Consider the following 23,177-nt stretch of genomic DNA (forward strand, 5'->3'; position numbering starts at 1 on the left):
TGTGCGCTATCCAGGAGAGGCACTGAACGATGCATGCCTCAGGACAAATAGCCCCGGCCCTGGCAAGGTTGTGATCCAAGTCTGACAAAGGGATGTGCTGTGAACAAAGGCCCCACGTGGGGAGAAAAATGGCCAGCAAGACAGCCGGCTATGGTGCAGCTTTGGGAGTCCCGAGACCCAGCTTCTGATTCTGTCTCTGCTGATGTGACCAGGGCTTGATCTTCTCAGCCTCAGTTTCCTCATATTCAGTGGAATAATAATGACCCATTAAAACGGATTGCCGTGAGTACCAGATAGTAAAAGGGCTTTGAAGACTCAGGTCCCCCATTCACGATGTGCTTGTCTAATGACCCATTTGTGAAGGAGGCAGCCGGCCTCCGTGTTCCAGTCATGCCAGGAAGTGCACGTAAGACCCACAAGCCTGCCTGCCTTCCGTGTTGTCTCTCTCTTGGAGAGAACATTCACCTGGGCCACGCAGACGGTCATGCAGCAGAAGACACACACAGCCTTAGCCCCCAGCAGCTCCCACCCCAGGGACCTAGACCTCCGCCTGCTACATGTACTGGGCTCTGGATTTGGCTGCAGACAGCTCTGGCAGGGCACAGACAGGAGGGAAATAACACTGAAAGGCAGTGGGAGTGAGTCTGCAGGAGCAGGAGGCACAGGAGGTCACGTGCACATGCTGTGGCAAACACACCAGGTACCCCCTGAGCCTGGGTGCCATGTGCACGGTGACACGAACCATGAGGCTGAAGACATATCCCTGTGAAGACACGATGGCCAGAGACTTGGGGACAGAGGGATACCTTTGGGATCCCTCTGTGCAGAGCCTTAGAAGTAGAGGGACACCCTCTGAAGCCTGAATAACGAAGCATTTAAGGCAACCTGAAGTTCTGAGCCTTAGTATGGCGGTGATCTTGTCACAGGTTGAGAAACAGTGGCACAGAAAGAGACTCTGGCCCATAATGACACTGTCAAGTGCAGTCCTGAAGTTCCTTTGAGAAGCCTTGAGGTCCCCCCTTGTTGTGGCCTGGGGATAGCTGCCGAGGAGACCCTCGGCTCTGCCCTAGGACCCTGCTCTCCACAACTGTAATGGAAGCCCCCATGTTTTAATGGGGGTAGGGGTTTCCTGGAAAGTTCTGTGGGTGGCAATTTTCCTCTCTACTGGGTAACATCCTATGCCCTTTGGGCTTATGAGAGTAGTCATCAAGGATTCACCGTCGTCTATGTGGGGACTTCCCCAGGCTCCTGAATGAAGGGGACAAGGAGGGGACAGAGGCAGAGTGAAAGGCCACCTTGTTCCTCTACCCACTAAGGAAGAGAAGAGCAAAGGGTACAAGGAAGAGGGGGCATGGGGCTTGTGCATACAGGGTTCCTTTTATTCATTCTCACCCCCTCCTCTGTGGAGTCTCTCCTAGGGGTGACACATCCCTACTCCTCCTTCAGCTCCCCCAACCTCCCCCCACTGCATCCAGCAGGATAACCACTGACTGTTCTGCTGACCTCTTTTTCTCTCTCTTTTTTTTAAATGTTTATTTATTTTGATGGGGCGCCTGGGTGGCGCAGTCGGTTAAGCGTCCGACTTCAGCCAGGTCACGATCTCGCGGTCCGTGAGTTCGAGCCCCGCGTCGGGCTCTGGGCTGATGGCTCAGAGCCTGGAGCCTGTTTCCGATTCTGTGTCTCCCTCTCTCTCTGCCCCTCCCCCGTTCATGCTCTCTCTGTCTGTCCCAAAAATAAATAAACGTTGAAAAAAAAATTAAAAAAAAAAATAAATGTTTATTTATTTTGAGAGAAAGCGTAAGTAGGGGAAAAGTGTAGACAAGCAGAGGGAGAGAGAGAATCCCAAGCAGGCTCCAAGCTCAGCGTGGAGGGGCTTGATCTCACCAACCACAAGATCATGACCTGAGCCAAAATCAAGAGTTGGAGGATTAACTGACTAAGCCACTCAGGCACCCCTCTCTTCTTCTTCGTCTTTTTTTTTTTTTAATTAATTAATTAATTAATTAATTTTGAGAGGGAGACCGACAGAGGGGGAGGAGCAGAGAGGGAAAGAGAGAGTCCCAAGCAGGCTCCACACTGTGAGCATGGAGCCCAATGTGGGGCTCGAACTCACGAACTATGAGACCATGACCTGAGCTGAAACCAAGAGCCCAACGGGCTCAGCTGACTGAGCCACCCAGGCACCTCCTCCTTCCCTGCCTTTTGCTGTCCTCTTAACTCTCCCAGGGAGCTAGGTGAATTCATCTTGCATCTCCAAGTTTATTGATAAACCAGTGTTCCAGGTTGAGGTCCTGAGGGGAAGGGGCATGAAAGAGGCAGGGAACTCAGGAACTTTGGTGGGGGCTGAGGTGAGGGCTCATCTTAAACCCTTGTTAAAGAGGACAGAAGCTCTATTTGTTACCTACTGCTACATAACAAATCATCCCAAACCTTAGTAATTTGAAACAATAAACATATGATCTCACATAGTCAGAAAGTTAAGAGCAGCTTAGCTGAGTAGTTTTCTTTTTTAATGTTTATTTTTGAGAGACAGAGAGCAGGTGGGAGAGGGGCAGACACAGACTCCAAAGCAGGCTCCAGGCTCTGAGCTGTCAGCGCAGAGCCTGACATGGGGCTTGAACTCACAGACCTCGAGATCATGACCTGAGCTGAAGTTGGACGCTTAACTGACTGAGCTACCCAGGCACCCGGGCTCCAGGATCTCTTGTGAGGCTGTTGTTAAGATGTGGGCCAGGGCTATGGTCAATCTGAAGCTTTGGCTGGGCTAGAGGATCTGCTTCCAAAAAGCCTCCCTCAGGTGGCTGGTGGCCAGAGGCTATAGTTCCTCCCTGCGTGGGCCTCTTCCATTTTTTTTCTTTTTATGTTTATTCATTTTTGAGACAGAGAGAGCATGAGCGGGGGAGGGGCAGAGAGAGAGAGAGGGAGGCACAGAATCTGAAGCGGGCTCCAAGCTGTCAGCCCAGAGCCTGATGCGGGGCTCAAACCCACGAACTGTGAGATCATGACCTGAGCTGAAGTCGGCCACCTAACCGACTGAGCCACCCAGGTGCCCTGGTGTGTGGGCCTCTTCATAAGGCTGCTCACCACATAGCAACTGGCTTTCCCAGAGGAAGAGAGTGGCCAAGATAAAAGCTGCCATGTCTTTAAAACCTAATCTGGAAAGTGATATACCATCACTTCTGCCCTATTCTATTGGTTGCACAGGCCAGCGCTGGTACAATATGGGAGGGGACAACATAAAGGTGTGAACTGGAGGTAGCAGGAATCATTGGGGGCCATCTTGCTTATGATAGCTTGGCTCTCATGGGGGAACAGTGTCTGAAAGAGAGGCTAAATGAGGAGAAGGAGCAACTTTGAGTTCCTCCACCCTTAGCCTCTGCAGTGGGCCCAACAGCCTCCTCCAGTGTCTACTGTCCAGAAGTTCTGGAGGCCAAATGAGGTCCAAGGCCTTGCCAAGTCAAGTGTGTTAGGCAAGAGGCCATGTTGTGCTATTCATACCCGTGGTCACATTTGCCAGGTGTCCCCCACCCTCGGTCTGGTCTTCTCATCTCCCTGGGGCAGGGCAGGCCCAGAAATTTCCCTGCCCCACTTCCCCCGACAGGCAGAGGTGTTAGGATTCAGGCCTGAGGCCCTGCTATTGCCCCCCTAGCCCCCACCAAAGGAGGTGAGCAAAGAGCTTAGGTGTCCCTGCTCAGGCCCACCCCCAGGTGGAGTTAACCCTTTGAAGGGAAGGGGGTTGGGGTGGGGATAGGTTCCAGCTGCTCCACTCTGTGGCTGGCAGTTTCTTCAAGGGCTGCAGGTGCCAGCTGGCTGAGCCCAGGCCAGACTCTGAAATTTGCCTACTCAGACCTCCCACGGGGTGTGGGAGGCCCAGGAACCTCCCTCAGTTCCTGCCAAAAGTGGTCATGGTGTTAGGGACAATATGGCTGGGCTGGGGGTGGGGCAGCCTTCCAAGACTCTGCTTCCCAAAGAACAGCCTCTGTCGCCCCTCCGGTACCTCCCCCATCTCCAAGCCCTGCCCCCAGCCCCCTTTGCGGAGGGTGTCAGTGAAGCTGCAGATGTTTCTGGTAAGGAGGCCACCACAAGACTGCACCTGTGGCTTCCAACTCTCTACTCCACAGGCTGCCCTACCCCTTCTCCAACAGCCTGGTCCCCGACACTCCATCAGCAGTCCACGATGCGCCCCATCTTTCTCCTGCCATGGCCTCCTTCCCCTCCTCCAGTCTGGAGACAGAATACAGGCAGCAAAAATAGCTCTCTGCCAAGAAGCAGGATTCTTCTGGAAATCCCCATGGTCCATGGGTATAGGCCTATGATGGAGCAGACAACTTAACTTCAGTTTCTTCTTCTGTAAAACAAGAATAGTAATACCTACCAAAAAGTCTGGCCTGTGCTAATGTACATGAAAGTGCTTTGAAAATGGAAAATCACTCCGTACATATGAGGGATCGTGGTAGTGTGAAGTCTCAGAAGCCCCAAATGTGATTGTTGGCCTCATACCCCCCTGTCACTGTGGGAGAAGACTTCTCTTAGCCATCATCCTGGCCTTTGCTTTTCTTCTTCTTCTTCTTCTTCTTCTTCTTCTTCTTCTTCTTCTTCTTTTAAATTTATTTGTTTATTTTTAAGTAATCTCTACCCCCCAACATGGAGCTCAAACTTACGACCCTAAGATCAAGAGTTGCAGTTTCTTCCAACTGAGCCATCCAGGTGCTCCCATCTTGGCCTTTCTCAATGCAGAAGAGAGGCAGTGGGATGAGGGGGACAATCCAGGGATGGGGCCCCAGTAGGTAAGTTGGAATCCCAGTTCCAGCAATTACAGTTAATAGCTCTGTGACTGTTAACAATTTTCTTAAACTCTTTGAGCCTAGTTTCCACATCTGTACGATCTGGAGAATAATAATTATGCCCTATCATGGCTGTGGGGCTTAAATAAAATATATCGCCATATCAAGCACATGGCGGTCCTAAGTGTTCAACATAAACTTCCTCTCTCTTTCTGTTATCGTTTCCTGTGGAAACCAGAGGGAGAGCCACGTTCTTGGGGCCTGTTGACTCCTGAGGATCCATCATCACGGGCTGACAAGGTCACAGACCCAAGAGCTGGATGGCATCCCACAGTCCATTGGGTCCATGGCTTGCAAATTGGTGGCCCTAAGCTAGATCCAGTCCTTGGAATGCCTTGTTTGACTTACTCAGGGTTAGAACAACAACAGAAAATTTGTCACCAACATTAGAGTTAGGGGATATTATAGAAATGTTTGTTTTTTCCACCTTCCCTTGACATTTTGGTAGAGCTGGCTAATCTGGGTTCACCTATTCTGGTGCAACCTCTCCTATCAGCTGGAGCTGTGTGGTCCATGGCTGCCCTCATTAGATGAGGCCGGTAGCCCCCTCCCTGCCTCCTGCCGACTTCCTTGGGTCCCCACCCCTCCCTACTGTTTACAGTCAACCTGCTTTCTCACTTGTATTACCTAGCGGGCTCCTGTGGGCGTTTGATTTTGTGATCCTTGCTTTCCAGTCATTCACTCAAAAATGAGTCCACAGCCAGGGGCTGGGGGAGGAGGATGGGCAGTCAGTGTTAAAGGGTCCAGAGCTTCAGTTGGGGAAGATGAGAAAGTTCTGGAGACAGATGTATAATAATAACATGAGTGTACTTAATGCTACAGAGCTGTAGGCTTCAGTGTGGTTAACAGGGTAGGTTTTCCGGTGTTCCTCTTTTCCCACAACACATTTAACATCCATAAATATCAATGCGATTCAATATTTTTAACAAAGGATTAAATAAGTATGAAGGGTCTACCAGGCCCAAGGCATTCTGCTGGGTGCTAAGTCAGACAGACTCACCACTCGAGCCTGCCAGACAGACTCTAAGCAGTAATTTCATAATGATTATGTTTGGACAAGTGCTTGCAAAGGCGAAGAAGCACGGGGGCCTGGGAGGTCTTACCTTATTAAGGGAAACGAGGGGTCACGTACCCAGGATGGCGAAGCAACAAGATCCAGACACACAAACCCTGCTGCAGGGTACAGCGGGGCGCCCCCTCACCTCCCTTACCCCTGAAGCGCCTGCCTCCAGACCTCTTTGAGAAATCACCTTTAGCCTAAGTATCCAACAGCCAGGGGCTGTTGACTTTATGTTGACTGTTCCTCCACTTGTAGCAGAGCACACGCTCTCTGATACGCACTTCCCAGGGAAGCCTGTCTTGATCTCCCGGTTGAAATAAGTTGATAAGATCCCAGGACTCTGAGCTTCTCTTTGGTAGCACTTGTCCAATTGTGATGGCATTATTAATGGTTTAGGGTCTATGACACAAGCCGGAGGGGTGACCATGTCAGCCTTATCACATCCCCAGCACCCACAGAGTCCCTTGGGCCGGGAAGACACCTAACACTGGCTGAGTAGGGGCGCCTGGCTGGCTCAGTGGGTAGAGCATGCGACTCTTGATCTTGGGATCGTGGGTTCGAGCCCCACATTGGGTGGAGAGGTTACTTACAAACAAAATCTTGAGAAAAAAAAACCATGCAACTTGCTGAATATGTGAATGAGTGGGCAGAACTGGATTAGATCAGGGGTTAGAAGAATAAATGCCTATTAGGACCTCTGCCAGGTAATGTAAATGAGAAAAGCAGGCCCGCTGCAAACAAGCCTGTAGGAAGGGGATGAAGCCTGAGGAGGACACACACCCTCCCTGGAAAGACAGTCCTTAGAAGTTGCACCTAACACTTGCACTTACATCCATTGACCAAGATTGAGTCATTTAGCCAAATCCAGAGGCAAGGGAGGCCACGATTAAGCATCACTTAAATCTGGGCAGCCATGAGCTCAGCTAAGAAGGGAGGATTCTGTTACTAAGGAAGAAAGAGAAAACATTTGGGGGACAACTAAAGTCTGTGCCGAGAAAGAGTGAAGAGCTAAAGAATGAACACAGGTTTCCAAGATTAGCAGTTCTCAAACCGTAGCCCATGGGGTCCCTGAGACCCTTGCAGGGAGATTTTGAGGTCAAGCTACTTTCATAAAAATAATAGGGCATTATTGGCTTTTGTCACTATGTTGACATTCCAATGATGTTGCAAAAGCAATCTGGGCTAGAATGCTGCCTTAGCACAAAACAAGGCAGCGGAGCCAAACCATGCTATAGTCATTGTGTTCTTCACCACCAGGCATTTGCAGCAAAAAAAAAAAAAAAAAAAAGAAAAAAAAGAATAAAAATATTGCTGCCAGTTTCACTTAAGAATGCCTCTGATGAGCAACAAATATTAATTTTATTGACTCTCAAACCTTCAGTACACCGTGTTATAAAATGAGATGTAGCACAATGCCTTTCTGCTGCAAATGAATCACAATGTTGTCTCAAGTTAGAAGCGCCTGCATTAATTGTTGGAGTTGCAAGCTCAACTAGCCACTTTTTTGTTAATAGAGAAAGGGTATGGTCACCTGTGCGTATTTACATGCTCACTCAGGCTGCTGTGAGGAGGGTGGCCTAGAGGAAGACAGAATGGGGAGGCCAGAAGGCTGGTGAGGAGGCAGGAGCTGTTGTCCAGGCACAGGGCGGTAACCTGGGGATGGGATGGTGGTAGCTGGGCAGAGTGACTTGGAGAGACTTCTGAGATAGTGTGAAGGTAACATCCACAGGAAATGGTAAATAAACACATGGGAGGGGGTGGGTGAAGGAGTCAGAGATTACACCCAGTCACCCAGTTTATTTGGCGTGAGCAGCTGGTAGGTGGCAAAGCCCCTGCTGAGTGGGGGACTTGCAGGAAGTTGATCTGGAGGGTAGTGGGAAGCAGGCAATAAATGTAGCTTGGGATATGTTGGGTTTGCTATGTGGGGTGAGCATCCAAGTGGAGATGTCCAATGGATGGATGGATCTACACATCTGGAGCTCGAGAGAGACCTGGATAGAGGAACACTTGAGGGCCTGCCAGAGACGAAGGCCCAGAGGAAAAGGGTCTGGTCCATGGTCACTCTGGGGGTCACTCTGCAGGTCTCAGGTACCCTCCTCTCAGCCCAGGCCCTCTCTGCCACACTGAACCACCTATCATGCCTCTGGTGCCACACCACTGAACAAATGCTCTCAGGGCCCTAGAGTGAGAAGCTGGCGCTTTCCACAAATTACCTTCTGTGCCCTCCCTCCACTCCCTTCCTACTTCTTTCCCTGAAGCCCAAATCCCATTACAACATCACCAAGCGGGCTTTTTATTGTTACGCAACGAGAAGTGCAGAGACACTATGTTCCAGCCTCAGTCTGCTTAACTTTTCCCCTTGACTTTGGTATTTTTACTTTGACATCTTCCCTGAGAGGCAGGGGGTGGGGACCCCAGCCCAACATGGTGACGTTGGGGGCTGGCCCAGGTCTGGGGTGTGGAGGAACCTCACCACCAGGCTTCCTGTCTCTCCGTTTACATACGTCTCTGCAGAAGTCACAAGCGCTCTCCTGGGTGGGCTCCTGGTTGCGGAGCACCCAGCCTTCACATAGACACACCTGTGTGAGAAGCCAAGAAGCCGGAGGGGAAGAAAGACACAGGCCCAGGGGTAAGATGGACGGACTCAGCTCCATGCCTTTCCATGGGTCTGGGAAGGGGAGGGGGAACGTGGCAGCAGATGTGCTGGAAAGTTCTGGACTCCCAGTCCTCTGTCCACAACTCAGGCCACCTTCTCTTGTGTTCCACACTGGAACTGGGAGCTTCAAGAGGCCGGGGTGATGGCAAACTTCAATCTGCATCCCACTCTGTGCAGCTCAGGGCCTGGCGCAGAAGGGGCTCCTCAGAGGGGTGCTGAGCTGGATTGCGAGATCAGAGACGACATGGAGACCCGAGGCCACACTGGGCTGAGAAAGGCCATGGGAGGCAACAAGTCAAAGGGGCACTGGAAGAGATGAAGATGGGGAGAGAGGAAAGAGAGAGAAAAGAGGGAAGAAGGGGTGGGAAAGGAATAGCAAGAGTAAATACATGTTAAGGAGGAAGGATGCCTATAAAAAAAAATGGAAATGAAAAGAGGCAACAAAGGAAAAACAAGAAAATGAGAGAAGTGGAATCCGGTCTAGAGGCAATTCTCCCGAAATCAATTTTCCCAAAGATGCAACCTCCCCACGTTCACACCAGAAACCGTTGCAGCATTTCATAAGCCCTGTGACTGAGGTAGCCTCCTTTAACTATCTTTTCTGTCTATCGGTATTTCTACATTTTTGTCTACTTTGGGGCATTTTTAAAGGACTTTTGAACAATATGTCCATTTCCATGAGCTTTAAAAGGATTAGCAAAATTCTCAGAAAGGGTTGAAACTGAGCTCGTAGGTATGCAGTGCTATAAAAGTGATAGATACATATTCTTAGGTAAGTACGTCATTAGAAAAACTGGTTCTAAGAGATTAGTTTTAGATGTCTCCTTTGCTCTAGAAAAGGAGGCTATGGGGTTTAGAAAAGGATTTGCAGGCCCTGAGCTTGGTAGGGTGTTGGGGGGGATGCAGGAGGGGGTACTCCTCAAGATGCTATGCCCTGTGCAACTCCCCCCCTCCCACCGGCACTCTCTCTGTCCTTTTCCCTCTCCTAAGACCTCCATGGCCTTGCAGCACTGTCCCCCCAGGTGTCTTCTGCCTTCTCTTCTAGACTTATGCCGGGAGAGGGACCTCCTCGGTACAGTCAGATTCCTCCAAATAGAAAGGCCTTACTATCGCTAATTCAAAAGATTTCCCTCTGGGTGGACTAGCTCTTCCTGAATGTCCCTAAATGTTCAGGGGTGCAACGCTGAGAGTAAAACCTGATGGGGGAGATCACTCCATTTCATATTTTGACAAAATAATTTCTCGTACTGTGTTCGATTCTGTGGGCTCATACAAAATGGCCGCCCTCTTAACCTCAGATGAAAGGGTTCCCAGAGGACAGGGTCAGAGAGAACTCCTGACATGATTTCCTTCTTTCAGTTTGGGGGAGGGGCACTTATATAGAAGAGGTCTACGTCAAAATAAAAACTCCCCCATCACCAAGTGGTTCTAGGCAGAAGCCTTGTAGCATCTTAGGCCCCGATCCTGGCCATAATGGTAAGGTGGCAATGAGGGGGGCTCAGTAGACCAAGGGCCTTGCACACTTTGGACACTCAATAAATGTTGAATGAACTAACTTTGAAGGGGGTGGGTGCTGGGAGGGGGCAGACAGGGGCCTGGGTTTGTAGGGCTCTAAGGCCGAGCTCCGTTCCACACATTTTGGAGGAGATAGGAGAAGGAGGGAGGGCACGGCTCCCCCCACGTGGGCATCTGAGGCAAAGAAGAGGATGGCGGAGGTTGCAACCACTCAACCACAAGGGTCCCCTAGAGGGTCATGGTCTCTAGGAAGTTTATATGAAGCCAATGAGCAGGAGAGAGGTGTATGCAGTGGGGGGGCACATCCCCCGGCGGTGGGGCTTGAGGGGCTGGCTGGGGGCTCTGGGGGGAAGATGAAAGTGTCTGTGGGACCACAGACTGTTGCTGTGGTGGGGCTGTGCCCTCTTCCTCTCCCCAGTCTCGCTCCTCATCCCATCTGGGGGGCCAGGGCAAGGGCAACAGGTACCTCAAGGGCTCTGAGAGTTTGCGAGTGTGTGTGTTGCCATTTTGGTTCATGGTTCTCTTAGTCTCTTTTGATCTTTTTTGGTCTACTGCTCTGGGCATGTGTCTTGCCTTCCACAATGTCTTCATTTCTTTCCCTCCAACTCGACCTGGTTTGTAGAGCCTTGGACCTGGTGTGGGATTGGGGATTGTGTGGAGTGTAGCTAGCTGCTGCTTGAATGAGCTGCTCTGGGTCTCTCCCTACCTCCTTCTTTTCCTCTCATCCTCAGTCATCCTCCCCTAGGACCTCTGCATTTCTTAGAATCTCTCCTTTTCCCTTCATCCACCCTACAGCCATCTCCCTTGCCTCCACCTTCGGCTCCAGGCTGTGCTCTGCAGGCTCCCTTCACATCAAAGCTTGTTGAAAGCTGCTTTCCTGCCAGAGGCCTGGATGCCTGTTTATAGGCACAAAGGGGCTAGAGCTTAGTGGCCCCTGGAGGCGGAGATGAAAAAGGAGAGGCAAGGGGCACTGTAGGCAAGACCAACAGAGCCAGAATTGGTTCCTGGCATATGAGGCCGAGAGGAAGAGAGATACAGATGCGGGGAGTTGAAGACAGGAGGCATCAGTGTGGACAGGCACAGAGACAGAAGTGCACAGATGTGAGCAGAGAAATAAGAAGAGAGAGAAAGAGGGAGAGGGAAAGAGAGATGCCAGGACCTGGGGGACCAGCAAGCCCTCCCAGCCTCTCTCAAGTGGCTCTGGTGTACAGGATGCTACTGTACTGGGGCAGAGCGCCTCTGGGGAGGATGAGGAAGTGGGAATCAAAAGCCAGCTCTCTGGGGCGGCAGCGGAAGCCCAAGTCACCAAAGCAAGCAGCAGCTGGAAACCCATAGCCTCCTCCACCGAGCTGAACCCTGGTTGAGTTGGCAGAGTATAAGGAGCTGGAGGCGGGGAGGTGGCCCTCTGCACAGACCCTAGGATCCTGGTGTGGGGAAGAGATGACCACCATTTGGGGAAGGGTCAAAAGGTCCCTAGCCTTCCCGAGGCATCTACACTGAATTTAGACCCCGGGGAAGGGATATCCCAGAGACTCCTATACTCTCTTCTCACGAAGGACAGTGAGTCTGGGACTGGGGGACAGTGGGAACCACTCTTAAATATACTGCACTGTCTCCCCGCAGCCTTCCCCTCAGCACCCCCGTGCCCCATGCTCACTTGTAAACAACTGCACCCATGACTAGCCTCTTTTCTCCTTTTCTGGAAACCTTCTTGATCTCTTCACTTCCTATTTCCCTGGTTACAAAAAAAAAAAAAAAAAAAATTCGATCAGGGGTGCCAGTCTGGTTCAGTCAGAAGAGCATGCAAATCTGGATCTCGGGGTCACGGGTTCAAGCCCCAAGTTGGGTTTAGAGGTTACTGAAAAAATAAATAACCTTAAAAAAAAATTCTATCAAGCCCCTACTCGTGTTAGGCCCTGGGAAATTCCTCTTTCGGAGTGACTGGAGAAGGATTTTTCTTTTTTCTATCTTCATCCTCCTCATTAGGAGGCCCAGGACCCCAGAACCCATCTGAGTACTTCATCCCTCTCATGGGTCAGTGCCCAACAGGAAACAGAATCTGCCTCAGATGGTTCAGAGACTGCAGGAAGGGGGTTATTTACAGAGGTGTGAAGGGGGAACCAGCCAGCACGTGGAGGCACACAGGCATCAGCAGTAGCAGGCAGGGTCCTGGAGGGGCAAGAATGAAATGATGTTTCTGGAACCCAGTGAGGGTGTGAGCTGTGGATAAAGGGCCACGTGACAGGAGCTATAGCTGAGGCATGGGGAGAGGAAGGGGGAGGGAGGGAGAATAGCCATTGCCAGAAAGTATGCCACAGTAGGAAGAGAGTAGGAAAAATACCCCAACCTCTTTCCTTGACCCTCCCATCTCTTGTGGGTTCTTCCCACTAGCCAACCCCAACTAGTAGCAGGAAGACAAGGGAGCCTGGGCAGTGGAGTCTGCAGAGGTCAGCCTCCTTGTAGAGGGCAGGGCAGAGAGCATGGAGAGTGGCTCAGGGGTGGGGGGGGAGGGGTGGTGGGTGGCGCACAAGAACAGGTAGCACGGGTTGGATGATTTGGCTTCATCCAGGCCAGGGTTGGGTGTGTACACGCCCTTAAATGACCCACTTTAGTAACAGAATGAATATGTTGAGTACAGAAAGAAGAAATCAATGATTTTCCCTCCTCCATGCAATTCAAGTTAGTTTAAGTTAACCAAACACATCCCAAGTCCCGCCCCAAGTCCGGGGGCTGGCTGGACTATCATCTGGAAGAGATCAAGCTTCGAGGGGGAGAGATGGGAACCCGAACCAGGGCATCATGAGGTGGAAGAGGGAACGTGCCCTCGAGGGTGTCACCTGGGTGCTGTGGGAGTTCAGACTGGGCAGCTAGCTGCAGCACTCATACAGCAAAGGCTGGACGGCGGGGAGAGAAAAACACATCTGGGTGTGGGATCTCATCTTGCCAAGCTCTGGACCAGGTTCGCGCTGACACTGCTCCCAAAGCAGCCACCTTTCTGAGGCCCACTTACAGTCTGGAGGGGGAGCTCAAAGATACGAGCCCTGTTCCTGCCCACCTTCCAGACATCATCTTCCTCCAGTCTCCACTCCCTCCGTGTCATCTGGTCCCCTTCCTAAAGCTCCACATAGACCATGTCACGTCTCTGCTCAAAAGTCAGCCGTTCCTCCCAATCACCTGCAGAACCAAGCCCTGACCTTCTAGCCTACCTGTCAGGATTCTCGATCAGGCCTCCAAGCCCTTCCCTCGTCCCACCACCTCCCTTCCTGAGCCCCCTCTAGACCCCCAGCCCAGAGCACAACCCTGCAGCCTGCCCCCCTGCCTGCCCCCCTGCTGCCAGGTGGGGTGCCCCTCCCCTTTCCTTTCCATCTAACTCATGGTTTGCAAACTTGCGCCTGTGCCAGTCACCCAGGGGTTTGTGAAAACACAGCCGGCTAGACCCACCCCCAGTTTCTGACCCAGCAGGTCTGGGGTGGGGCCTGAGAATTTGCATTTCTAACAAGTTGGTAGGTGACCCTGGCACCGGCTGACCAGGACCAAACTTTGAGAGTCGTTGCTGTAACCTAGGGCTGCCTATTGTTCAGAGTCCATTCAGAGCCTGTCTACACCCCTCCCGCCTCCCTTCCCCTGGTCTTAACCATCTCAGGTGCTCCCAGAAACCAACGCTGAAATATCATTTTTCTGCTTTCTCTCGGAGGCCTTACAGGGTTGGTCTGACAGTGAGCAGGGAGATATCCTCTGCTTCCTCTCTCCCTCACCCTGCACACTGCACCTGGCTCCAAGTTCTGAGAATTTTCCCTCAGATGTGCTCCTCAAGGCAATCTTTTTTTTCCACATTTCCATAGTTCTCAGTTGTCCGAGTTTAGGCCTGTCTTCTCTCACCGGGATTGTTGCAATCCTGCCTCCTGGGCTCAGCCTCCTCCAACTTGTCTTTCTTAGAGGAGCTGAGAAATTGCAAATTGAAACAATCTGCAAATTGAATCATCCTTTATTATTTCTTTAATAACAACTTAAAATTTTTTTTAATGTTTATTTTTTTTGAGAGAGAAAGAGAGAGAGAGAGAGACAGAGCATGAGCAGGGAAGGACAGAGAGAGAGGGAGACACAGATTCTGAAGCAGGCTCCAGGCTCTGAGCTGTCAGCACAGAGCCCGATGCGGGGCCCTGAGATCATGACCTGAGCCTAAGCTAGCCACTTAACTGAGCCACCAACATGCCCCAACTTTTCTTTTTTTTTTTTTTATGTTTATTTATTTTTGAGAGACAGAGAGACAGAGCATGAGTGGGGAAGGGGCAGAGAGGGAGTCACAGAATCCGAAGCAGGCTCCAAGCTCTGAGCTGTCAGCACAGAGCCCCATGTGGGGCTGGAACCCACAAGCTGTGAGATCATGCCCTGAGCCGAAGTTGGATGCTTAACCAACGGAGCCACCCAGATGCCCCGAATCATGTCCTTCTTGACATAAAATCCTTTACTGGCTCCCTAGTCCCCAGGGTCACGGCCCAGCATCCCAGCATGGTGTTCAAGGACCTTCATGACCTGGCCTGGTCCCCCCTGTCTCCACCCCCATCAACTTGCCACCTTCTCTGTGAATTCTTTCCTGATTCCACTTGGCAGAGAACTCACCCCTGGCCTGGGCACAGCATCGTGTGGCGTGTACTGGTGGCCGTCTGTTTACAAGTATGGGCATCTAGGTCCCTGGCTCGGCTGTATGGGTGCATATCACCCATACAAGTGCATATCACCCCTGTGTGCCTCAGGCCCAACAAATGCCTGTTGACTGATAATTATTATCTCCCTCAGGCCCTGCTCTTTGTGCACGAAGGCCCGGGAACCTGCCTGCCTCAGCAAGGCCACAATGAACCAAGGAGCCGCTTTTAGGCATCTGCTCCTGGTGCTGCAGTTGGGTGAGTGCTCAGACTTGGGGTCCCAGAGCGGGGAGGGGCTGATTGGGAAATGCAAAGGTGGGGGGATGGGGTGAAGGATGGGCAGTAACAGCCTTGAGGTCTGACTTCCCCCTTTTCCATCTAGTGATGCTCGAAGCAGCTGTCCCTCAGGAAAAGGAAGTGGTGCTGGGGAAGGCAGGAGGCACAGCAGAGCTGCCCTGCCAAGCATCCCAGAAGAAGTACATGACCTTTACCTGGAAACTTTCTTCCCAGGTCAAGATTGTGGAAAGTCAGAACCCCATCTTTTGCCTTACAGGTAGGATGGCCCAGCTCCTCATCGGGAGAGAAAAACACTATGGCCTGAACATCCCTGGTGTCAGAGCCCTGCTCCTAGTAAACTCTGATCCCAGGGGGTTGGGGTTGACAGAGACTCAGGGACTCTCTCTCAGTCCAGAGCTTCCCTGGGCCAACTGCAGGTGGCCGAGGGAATGGCTTTTGGTGGTCTGTTATCGTTTCAGGATTTTAATATGAACAGACTTATTTTAACGGATGTTAGAAAAATAACCTCGAATTTCATGGATATTATTGTTACAGACCCATGATGATGTGTTGTTTACTTCCATTAAAAGCAACAGAAGCGGGGCGCCTGGGTGGCTCGGTCGGTTAAGCGTTCGACTTCGGCTCAGATCATGATCTCACGGTCTGTGAGTTCGAGCCCCGCGTCAGGCTCTGTGCTGACGGCTCAGAGCCTGGAGCCTGTTTCAGATTCTGTTTCTCCCTCTCTCTCTGCCCCTCCCCTGTTCATGCTCTGTCTCTCTCTGTCTCAAAAATAAATAAACGTCAAAAAAAAATTAAAAAAAAAAAGCAACAGAAGGATTTTTTTTTTTTTACCTTTTAAAGTAAAAGGAATTAAGATCTCAGTACTTTTTAAGAAGTATTTTGCAACTGTTTTGCAATAAAGGAGTTTTACTGTCACATTAAGGTTTGCCCTCCTGTACTCTTCTTTAAATAACTCTTCTTTCTTGTATGTTTGGCCTCTAAATTCAACATTTTTGAAGAGAAGCATCATATGAGAAAAACCTCACCAGCATGGAATGTATTTTTATAAATATACAAATTTTTCTTTTTTTGGGGGATGGAGGGGGGAGGTAAAGACAGAGGGAGAGAGAGAGAATCCCAAGCAGGCTCCACATTGTCAGCACACAGCCCAATGCAGGGCTTGAACCCACAAACCGTGAGATCATGACCTGAGTCAAAACCAAGAGTCAGACACTTAACCAACTGAGCCACTCAGGCACCCCTGTAAATATATATTTTTTTTATTTTAAAGTTTATTAGATTTATCATTGCTTGCATTTCATTGCTTATTTTTATGATTTTTAGGTTTTTATAGAGATTTTATTTTGAAGTAATCTCTACACCCAGTGTGGGGCTCAAACTCACAACCCCAAGTCAAGAGTTGCATGCCCCACTGACTGAGCCAGCTAGGTGACCCTTTTTGCTTATTTTGAGCATCTTTTTAATTATGAAAAATTTAGCATCTATAAAAGTAGAATAGGGGCGCCTGGGTGGCGCAGTCGGTTAAGCGTCCGACTTCAGCCAGGTCACGATCTCGCGGTCCGTGAGTTCGAGCCCCGCGTCGGGCTCTGGGCTGATGGCTCAGAGCCTGGAGCCTGTTTCCGATTCTGTGTCTCCCTCTCTCTCTGCCCCTCGCCCGTTCATGCTCTGTCTCTCTCTGTCCCAAAAATAAATAAATGTTGAAAAAAAAAATTTAAAAAAATAAAAAATAAAAATAAAAGTAGAATAATTATATAATGAACCCCCACATAGCACACTCAGCTTCAACAATGATCAATTCATGGTCAATTAATGGTTCATCTACACCCCCAATGCCCCACCACGTTATTTTATAGCTAACACCAAACATGGTGTCATTTAATCTGTAAATACTTCAGTATGTTATCTCTAAAATGTAATGATTCTTTTTTTACATTTTTTTAAACATTCATTTATTTTTGAGAGAGAGAGAGAGAGAGAGAGACAGAGCATGAGCAGGGGAGAGGCAGAGAGAGAGGGACACACAGAATCTGAGGCAGGCTCCAGGCTCTGAGATGTCAGCACAGACCCCGAAGCAGGGCTTGAACTCATGAGCCGTGAGATCATGACCTGAGCCAAAGCTGGACCCTTAACCAACTGAGCCACCCAGGTGCCCCATAAAATGTAATGACTCTTTAAAAACATATCCACAGAAAAACCCCAAAAAACAATGAAAAAGCATAACCACAGTTTTATTAATTAAAATACACACATTACTTTTAATTAAAAATTAAAAATAATCCCTTAATGATGACAAATATCCAGTCTGTGATCAAATTTTCCCAATTACCTCATAATATTATTTTTACAGTTGGTTTATTTGAATCAGAATCCAGATGAAAATGTATGTTCCCCAAAATAAATAAACGTTGAAAAAAAAATTAAAAAAAAAAAAAAGAAAATGTATGCATGGTGTTTGATTGATATGTCCCTCAAATCCTTTTGAATTTATATATTTACTCCCTCAGATTTTTTTGCCTCTTGCAACTCATTGGTTGAAGAAGCGAGGCAATTGTCCTGCGGAGTATTGCATGTTTGAATAGGAGGTGGCTACATTCCCATGGTGTTATTTAACACCATGTTCCTCTGTCCCTTGAATCTCCTATAGATTGATGATTAAATCTAGAGACTTGATCAAGTTCATATTTAATTTTTTGATAAGATCACCTCATAGGTAGTGTTTTGTACTACCAATTTAATCACACCAGAAGCTATGTGATGTCTATCATTCTCTTTCTGTTATTAAGATTAATTAATCGATGGGCTCAAGGGTTAGCTTTAAGTGATCATTATAATAACGTTGTTTTTATTATTTTTAGTTTTTTTAAATAGTTGCCTTCTGGTTATATCAAATGGTATCGACTTTCTGTTTATTATAGTGATATAAACTTTTCTTTTAAAATAAATTTATGTAGGGGTGCCTGGGTGGCTCAATCAGTTGAGCTCCTTGACTTCGGTTCAAGTCATGATCTCACAGTTCTTGGGTTTGAGCCCTGAGTCGGGCTCTGTGCTGACAGCTCTGAGCCTGGAGCCAGCTTCGGATTCTGTGTCTCCCTCTCTCTCTGCCCTTCCCCTGCTCACGCTCTGTCTCTCTCAAAAATAAACATTAAAAAATTAAAAAAATAAAGCAAAATAATAAAATAAATTTATTTAGGGGCGCCTGGGTGGTCCAGTCAGTTAAGCATCCAGTTTCAGGTCAAGTCAGGATCTCACAGTTCATGAGTTCAAGCCCCATGTCCGGCTCTGTGCTGACAGCTCAGAGCCTGGAGCCTGCTTTGGATTCTGTGTCTCCCTCTCTCTCAGCCCCTCCCCGACTCACACCCTGTCTCTCTCAAAAATAAATAAACATTTTAAATTTTTAATAAGAAAATAAATAAAATAAATTCATTTAATCCAAAAAAGTGAATGCATTTAATGCATTTAAAGATGTTACATTAATAGGACAGGCAGATTTGGACAAAATCATGTGTAAGAAATGTGAATGATTGAAGTCTGGGAAATATGGCTCCAGTCCAAGACTCTGATTTTGCTAGTGAGGGAACTGAGACCCAGGAAGAAGTCCCTGCCCCGAGTTTGTGCCCCATCAGAGGCAGAACTGGGGCTAGAGCTTTGGTCTTTCAACCTTCAGGCCTAGGCTCTCCTGTGGAAAGTTATCCTCAGTGCAAACTGAATTAGCCACAGTGCATAGAAAACCATCTTTGTTGAAAACAGATGTCTCCTCTTCCTGCCTCTCTGTCCAGTGGGAGGAAGTCCTCTATTTTTGCCAAGGAGATTCTTGCTGGGCTCCCAGAGTGACAGTTCAGACACCCATGTCCACTCTTCATGTTTGGACATGAAGAAAAAGGGGAACATTGGGCTGGATCTTTAGTGACCCAAAGCCATTCCCTAAAATTAACAAAACCCCCAATTCCTGATCTCTTTCTGTTAAAGACACACCAAGCGGGTCAACTGCCCTTTGCCTGCCCATGTCCTCTCCCTCATGTTCCTGTTTAAAGAGAACTCTGTGATCAAACTAACCTGCGTCCTTCCCTGGCCTGTGGGATCCCGGTGCCCATTATGTAATTTTCATCCTTGGGCAGAGCTCAGAACAACTCCCACAAACCCAGCAAGTGATTTTCTTGTCCTAGAATTTATTCTGCTAAATTTCTTGAAATAAGCAGACTTTCAGCTGAGGCTGTATTTTTTATTTTTATTTTTTAAATATAATTTATTGTCAAATTGGTTTCCATATAACACCCAGTGATCATCCCAACAAGTGCCCTCCTCCACGCCCATCACCTGAGACTTTATTTATTTTTATTAATTTCAAAGTAAAAGGATTCAAAAAAGTAATACAGATACATGGTAAACATTTAAAACCATCCAAATGATACACAATGTGTTAACAACAAAATTCAGCTGAGTACATTTGAAGATCTAATTGGCTTTATTCAATGATTCACAAGTTGGGCAGCATCCCATCCAGCAAATAGAAAGGAGCTCCAAAGAACTGTAGAAAGGAAAGGTCTTTAAAGGCAGAAAATGGGTTGGAAAAGGAAGCTTGTTAGTAAAGAGTGCATTGTTTCAGGCAGGATCACCTGCATAAGTGCATGGAAGAGGTCTATCAGGCAGATTTCCTCACTAGTGCTGACCAGATAATTCCAGATTGACTCATTAAAGGTTATATTCCTGGGAGAAGCTGAATGTAATTAGGTTAGGTCTTAAGTCTTGGTTTGCTGATGTGGGGGTTAGCATAAGTGACTCCATTTTGGGCCTGTTGGCTCTTTTTTAACATTTCCCCTCTTTTAATCACGACTGTTGGCTAAACTGAGAGATGTGATCAAAATCTAAGGCATTTGTGCCACTCCCAGCTACTACTCTGAAGTTCTTGAAGTTTCTGCTGATTCTTTGGTACTCACAGGTCATGACTTTTCTCCCGAATCTCCATGATATGCACAGGTTATAACTTCAGGTTCACCGACTTTTAAGTTTGTTGTTCCTTTTGTTACTTTCCTGATTTTCCAGTCCCAGGGAGATCATTTGTTTGGTGGTTAGCAGCTGCAAACATGTATTCCAAGCCTTTGAGAGGATACAGTGCACCAGGGAAACTTCTGTGATTATTGTAAGTAGGATAATTCCCAATGTTTGGAGTGTACTTCGGAGTCATGATCCCTAAGACCCAAACCAATAAAAATCAAATAAGTCAAAGAAGGACCCCATTAAAGAATCAGCATTAAAAGAACCCATTAAAAGAGATCATTTAAAGCCAAGTGGCTTGCTCAATGATCTTGTGTACCTGAGTTTCAACTTCCCCAGAAGTGTTAAGCCAAGCACAGCAAGTGAAGTTGGCCATAGCACAGACACCTCCTTGCTCAGCTAAAGGATAATTAAGATCTGTCTTATTATCAAGAATAACTTTGACAAGAGAATCTAAAGATTTTTGTTGGGCAGCTGTTATTATTTTCACACTGGGTTCTGCAATACTTTCAAGGGTTAATGAGAAGTTCCTGATTGTAGCCTCATTTGCATTTACTACTAGCCAGGGGAAACACTGATCCATCTACCAAGCTAATATTGAGTCACAAATGCCTCCTGGTAATTCCTGTTTGAGTCTGTGGATACCGGTAAAATTTAAGGCTCTGTAGACCACACAGGTGGTTTCATTCTGATTACCCTTGCTTTGTGTCCCTTTCTTTGTACAGAACCTGGATGCAAGATTCCCAGGTTTGGGATTGTTAACCAGAGACAGGGAAATGGACCAGGGCATTTCCAGCATCATGGACAGATCAAAATTTTTCATGACAAATCCAGCAGTCTGAAGGGTTACCCCCACTTAGACACAGCCTGCAAGATACAGATGATGGTGTTACCTTTCCAAGCCAATGCCAGAGTAAAGGAAAGAAAGAGAAGAATAAAGAGTTTCCTGTTCAGTTGAAGTATGAAGTCTTGATCCGGCTTCTTGGGTGGAAGAAGCTTACCTTAATGTCAGCTACTTCTCTTCTTAGACAATTTGATTTTGAGGTCTCCAGCTCAAAGATTTTGATGTGCAGAGGGCCAAATGGCAGGAGGAGACTTCTCCAGCTGTAAAACATGTACCCAAGGCCCAGGTCCCTGAAGTTTGGCTGCCAGCTAGGTAAGGAAGGAGATTCCTAGCTCCAACCAAGGAGATTCAAAGGCAGTCTTTGTTCTTCGTGATTCCAAATCAAAAGGAGGAAAGCAAATTGGAAATGTTAGTTTGGAGAGTTGTAGCCAGATAGTTGAGGAAACGAGAAGAATTCAGGACCCAGTCCGGTGTATAAGAAAACCTCAAAGACAACAGGATTAGAATCTAGTATGGACGGAAGGTACAAACGTCATTTTTCTCTCTACGATTATCCCAACTTTTATCAAAAATAATCACGGTAAGGGGCGCCTGGGTGGCTCAGTCGGTTAAGCATCCGACTTCGGCTCAGGTCATGATCTCGCGGTCCGTGAGTTCGAGCCCCGCGTCAGGCGCTGTGCTGACAGCTCAGAGCCCGGAGCCTGTTTCAGATTCTGTGTCTCCCTCTCTCTCTGACCCTCCCCCGTTCATGCTGTCTCTCCCTGTCTCAAAAATAAATAAACGGGGGCGCCTGGGTGGCGCAGTCGGTTAAGCGTCCGACTTCGGCCAGGTCACGATCTCGCGGTCCGTGAGTTCCAGCCCCGCGTCAGGCTCTGGGCTGATGGTTCGGAGCCCGGAGCCTGTTTCCGATTCTGTGTCTCCCTCTCTCTCTGCCCCTCCCCCGCTCATGCTCTGTCTCTGTCTGTCCCAAAAATAAATAAAAACGTTGAAAAAAAAAATAAAAAAATAAATAAATAAACGTTGAAAAAATATATTAAAAAATAATAATAATCACGGTAAAACATATTTGTTTGCATTAAACTTGGTCTGGTTATTTACATAAGTGTGGCAAGAATGGCAGTTGACCATATAAGCTGCTTTTTTTTTTTTTTTTTTTAAGACGGTTTTGCTGGAACCTTATAAACAAGATACCAGGTCAATTTTTCCAAGAAACTTTATTAGCTCCTTAAAGTCAACCTTATTTCTTCAAAGCTGTCTGGTCATATCTGAGTCTATGCCCGTCTCTCTTAAATAGAACATTCCAGTCAAAGCTTTGGTAATATAACCAATGTTTCCATTTATGTCCTGTTACAAGAGAGAACATATTCTCATTAAACTTATGTAAATAACTATTTTGTCATAAAAAGAATACTCAAGAGTTTTCAAATCCTGGTGGGATTGAGTAGAGAGAGAAAGTAAATGTTTCATCTGTGTTTACAAAGGCATACTTTACTAACTTGCTATAGGTCATAAATGACTTAAGTGAAAAAGTTTCCTCAATCTGGAAAAATAAAACATTAAAGAACCAGCAATGTTTCAATTAAGAAGTCATAAAAATTATAATCATCCTCCTCAGCTCATTAAGTCTCATGTTATTAATTCTTGCTTGAATCCAGTTTTTTTCCATTAATTCTGGAGACTCTTACCTAGTTCATTTTTTTATCTAAAAGTTATCAGAAACTGTATTGGCCAGGGTCCTCTCAATAAATTTTTTTTTAAATGTTTATTTTTCAGAGAGAGAGAGAGAGCGCGCGCAGGTGGGGGAGGGGGCAAAGGATCGGAAGTAGGTTCACACTGACAGCTGGGAGCCCAATGAAGGTCTGGAACTCACAAACTGTGAGATCATGACCTGAGCTGAAGCTGGATGCTTAACCGACTGAGCTACCCAGGCCCCCCTCAAAGAATCTTCTTGATGAGGCACTTTTGTAGATACACTTCTGCAAAAGCATCTGAGTAAAACATAAACTGTCTGTAAATGACAGAAGACTTTTAAAAAATGCTCAGTGTTAAAGATCTGATGAGAGTTCATGATAATGGAATTGACAAAGAAATCTGGTCATTTCTGTGAAACATAACATTTAAATAACCGAAGCCTCATTTTAGGACAAAATTACTTTCTTTGCCCTCAACAAAAAACCATACTTTTTTTTTTTTTTTTTTTTTTTGAGAGAGAGAGAGAGTACTCATGTGAGCACATACATGGGGGAGGGGTAGAGAAGGGGGAGAAAGAATCTTAAGCAGGGTCCATGCCCGGCGCAGAGCCAGAGGTGGGGCTCAATCTCATAAA

The 23,177-nt window shown here is 47.7% G+C and overlaps 1 protein-coding gene across 2 annotated transcripts in view; it reads left to right on the top strand.

Annotated features, from left to right (window-relative positions):
• The first annotated feature begins 8,408 nt into the window (after positions 1-8,408).
• The window catches only part of CD4 (CD4 molecule), a 43,462-nt gene continuing 28,693 nt past the window's right edge, over positions 8,409-23,177 (top strand). For both annotated transcript variants that reach the window (XM_047065470.1, XM_047065472.1), the window contains exons 1-3: positions 8,409-8,533; positions 14,873-14,976; positions 15,101-15,271. In XM_047065470.1, the coding sequence (XP_046921426.1) occupies positions 14,928-14,976; positions 15,101-15,271 (220 nt within the window). In that variant the 5' untranslated portion in view covers positions 8,409-8,533; positions 14,873-14,927. The remainder of the gene's footprint in view (positions 8,534-14,872; positions 14,977-15,100; positions 15,272-23,177) is intronic.

Source organism: Lynx rufus, unplaced genomic scaffold (genome assembly GCF_022079265.1).
Source record: "Lynx rufus isolate CCGP_SWC_20201006 ecotype Redwood Valley unplaced genomic scaffold, mLynRuf1.p SCAF_7, whole genome shotgun sequence".
Lineage (NCBI taxonomy): Eukaryota > Metazoa > Chordata > Mammalia > Carnivora > Felidae > Lynx > Lynx rufus.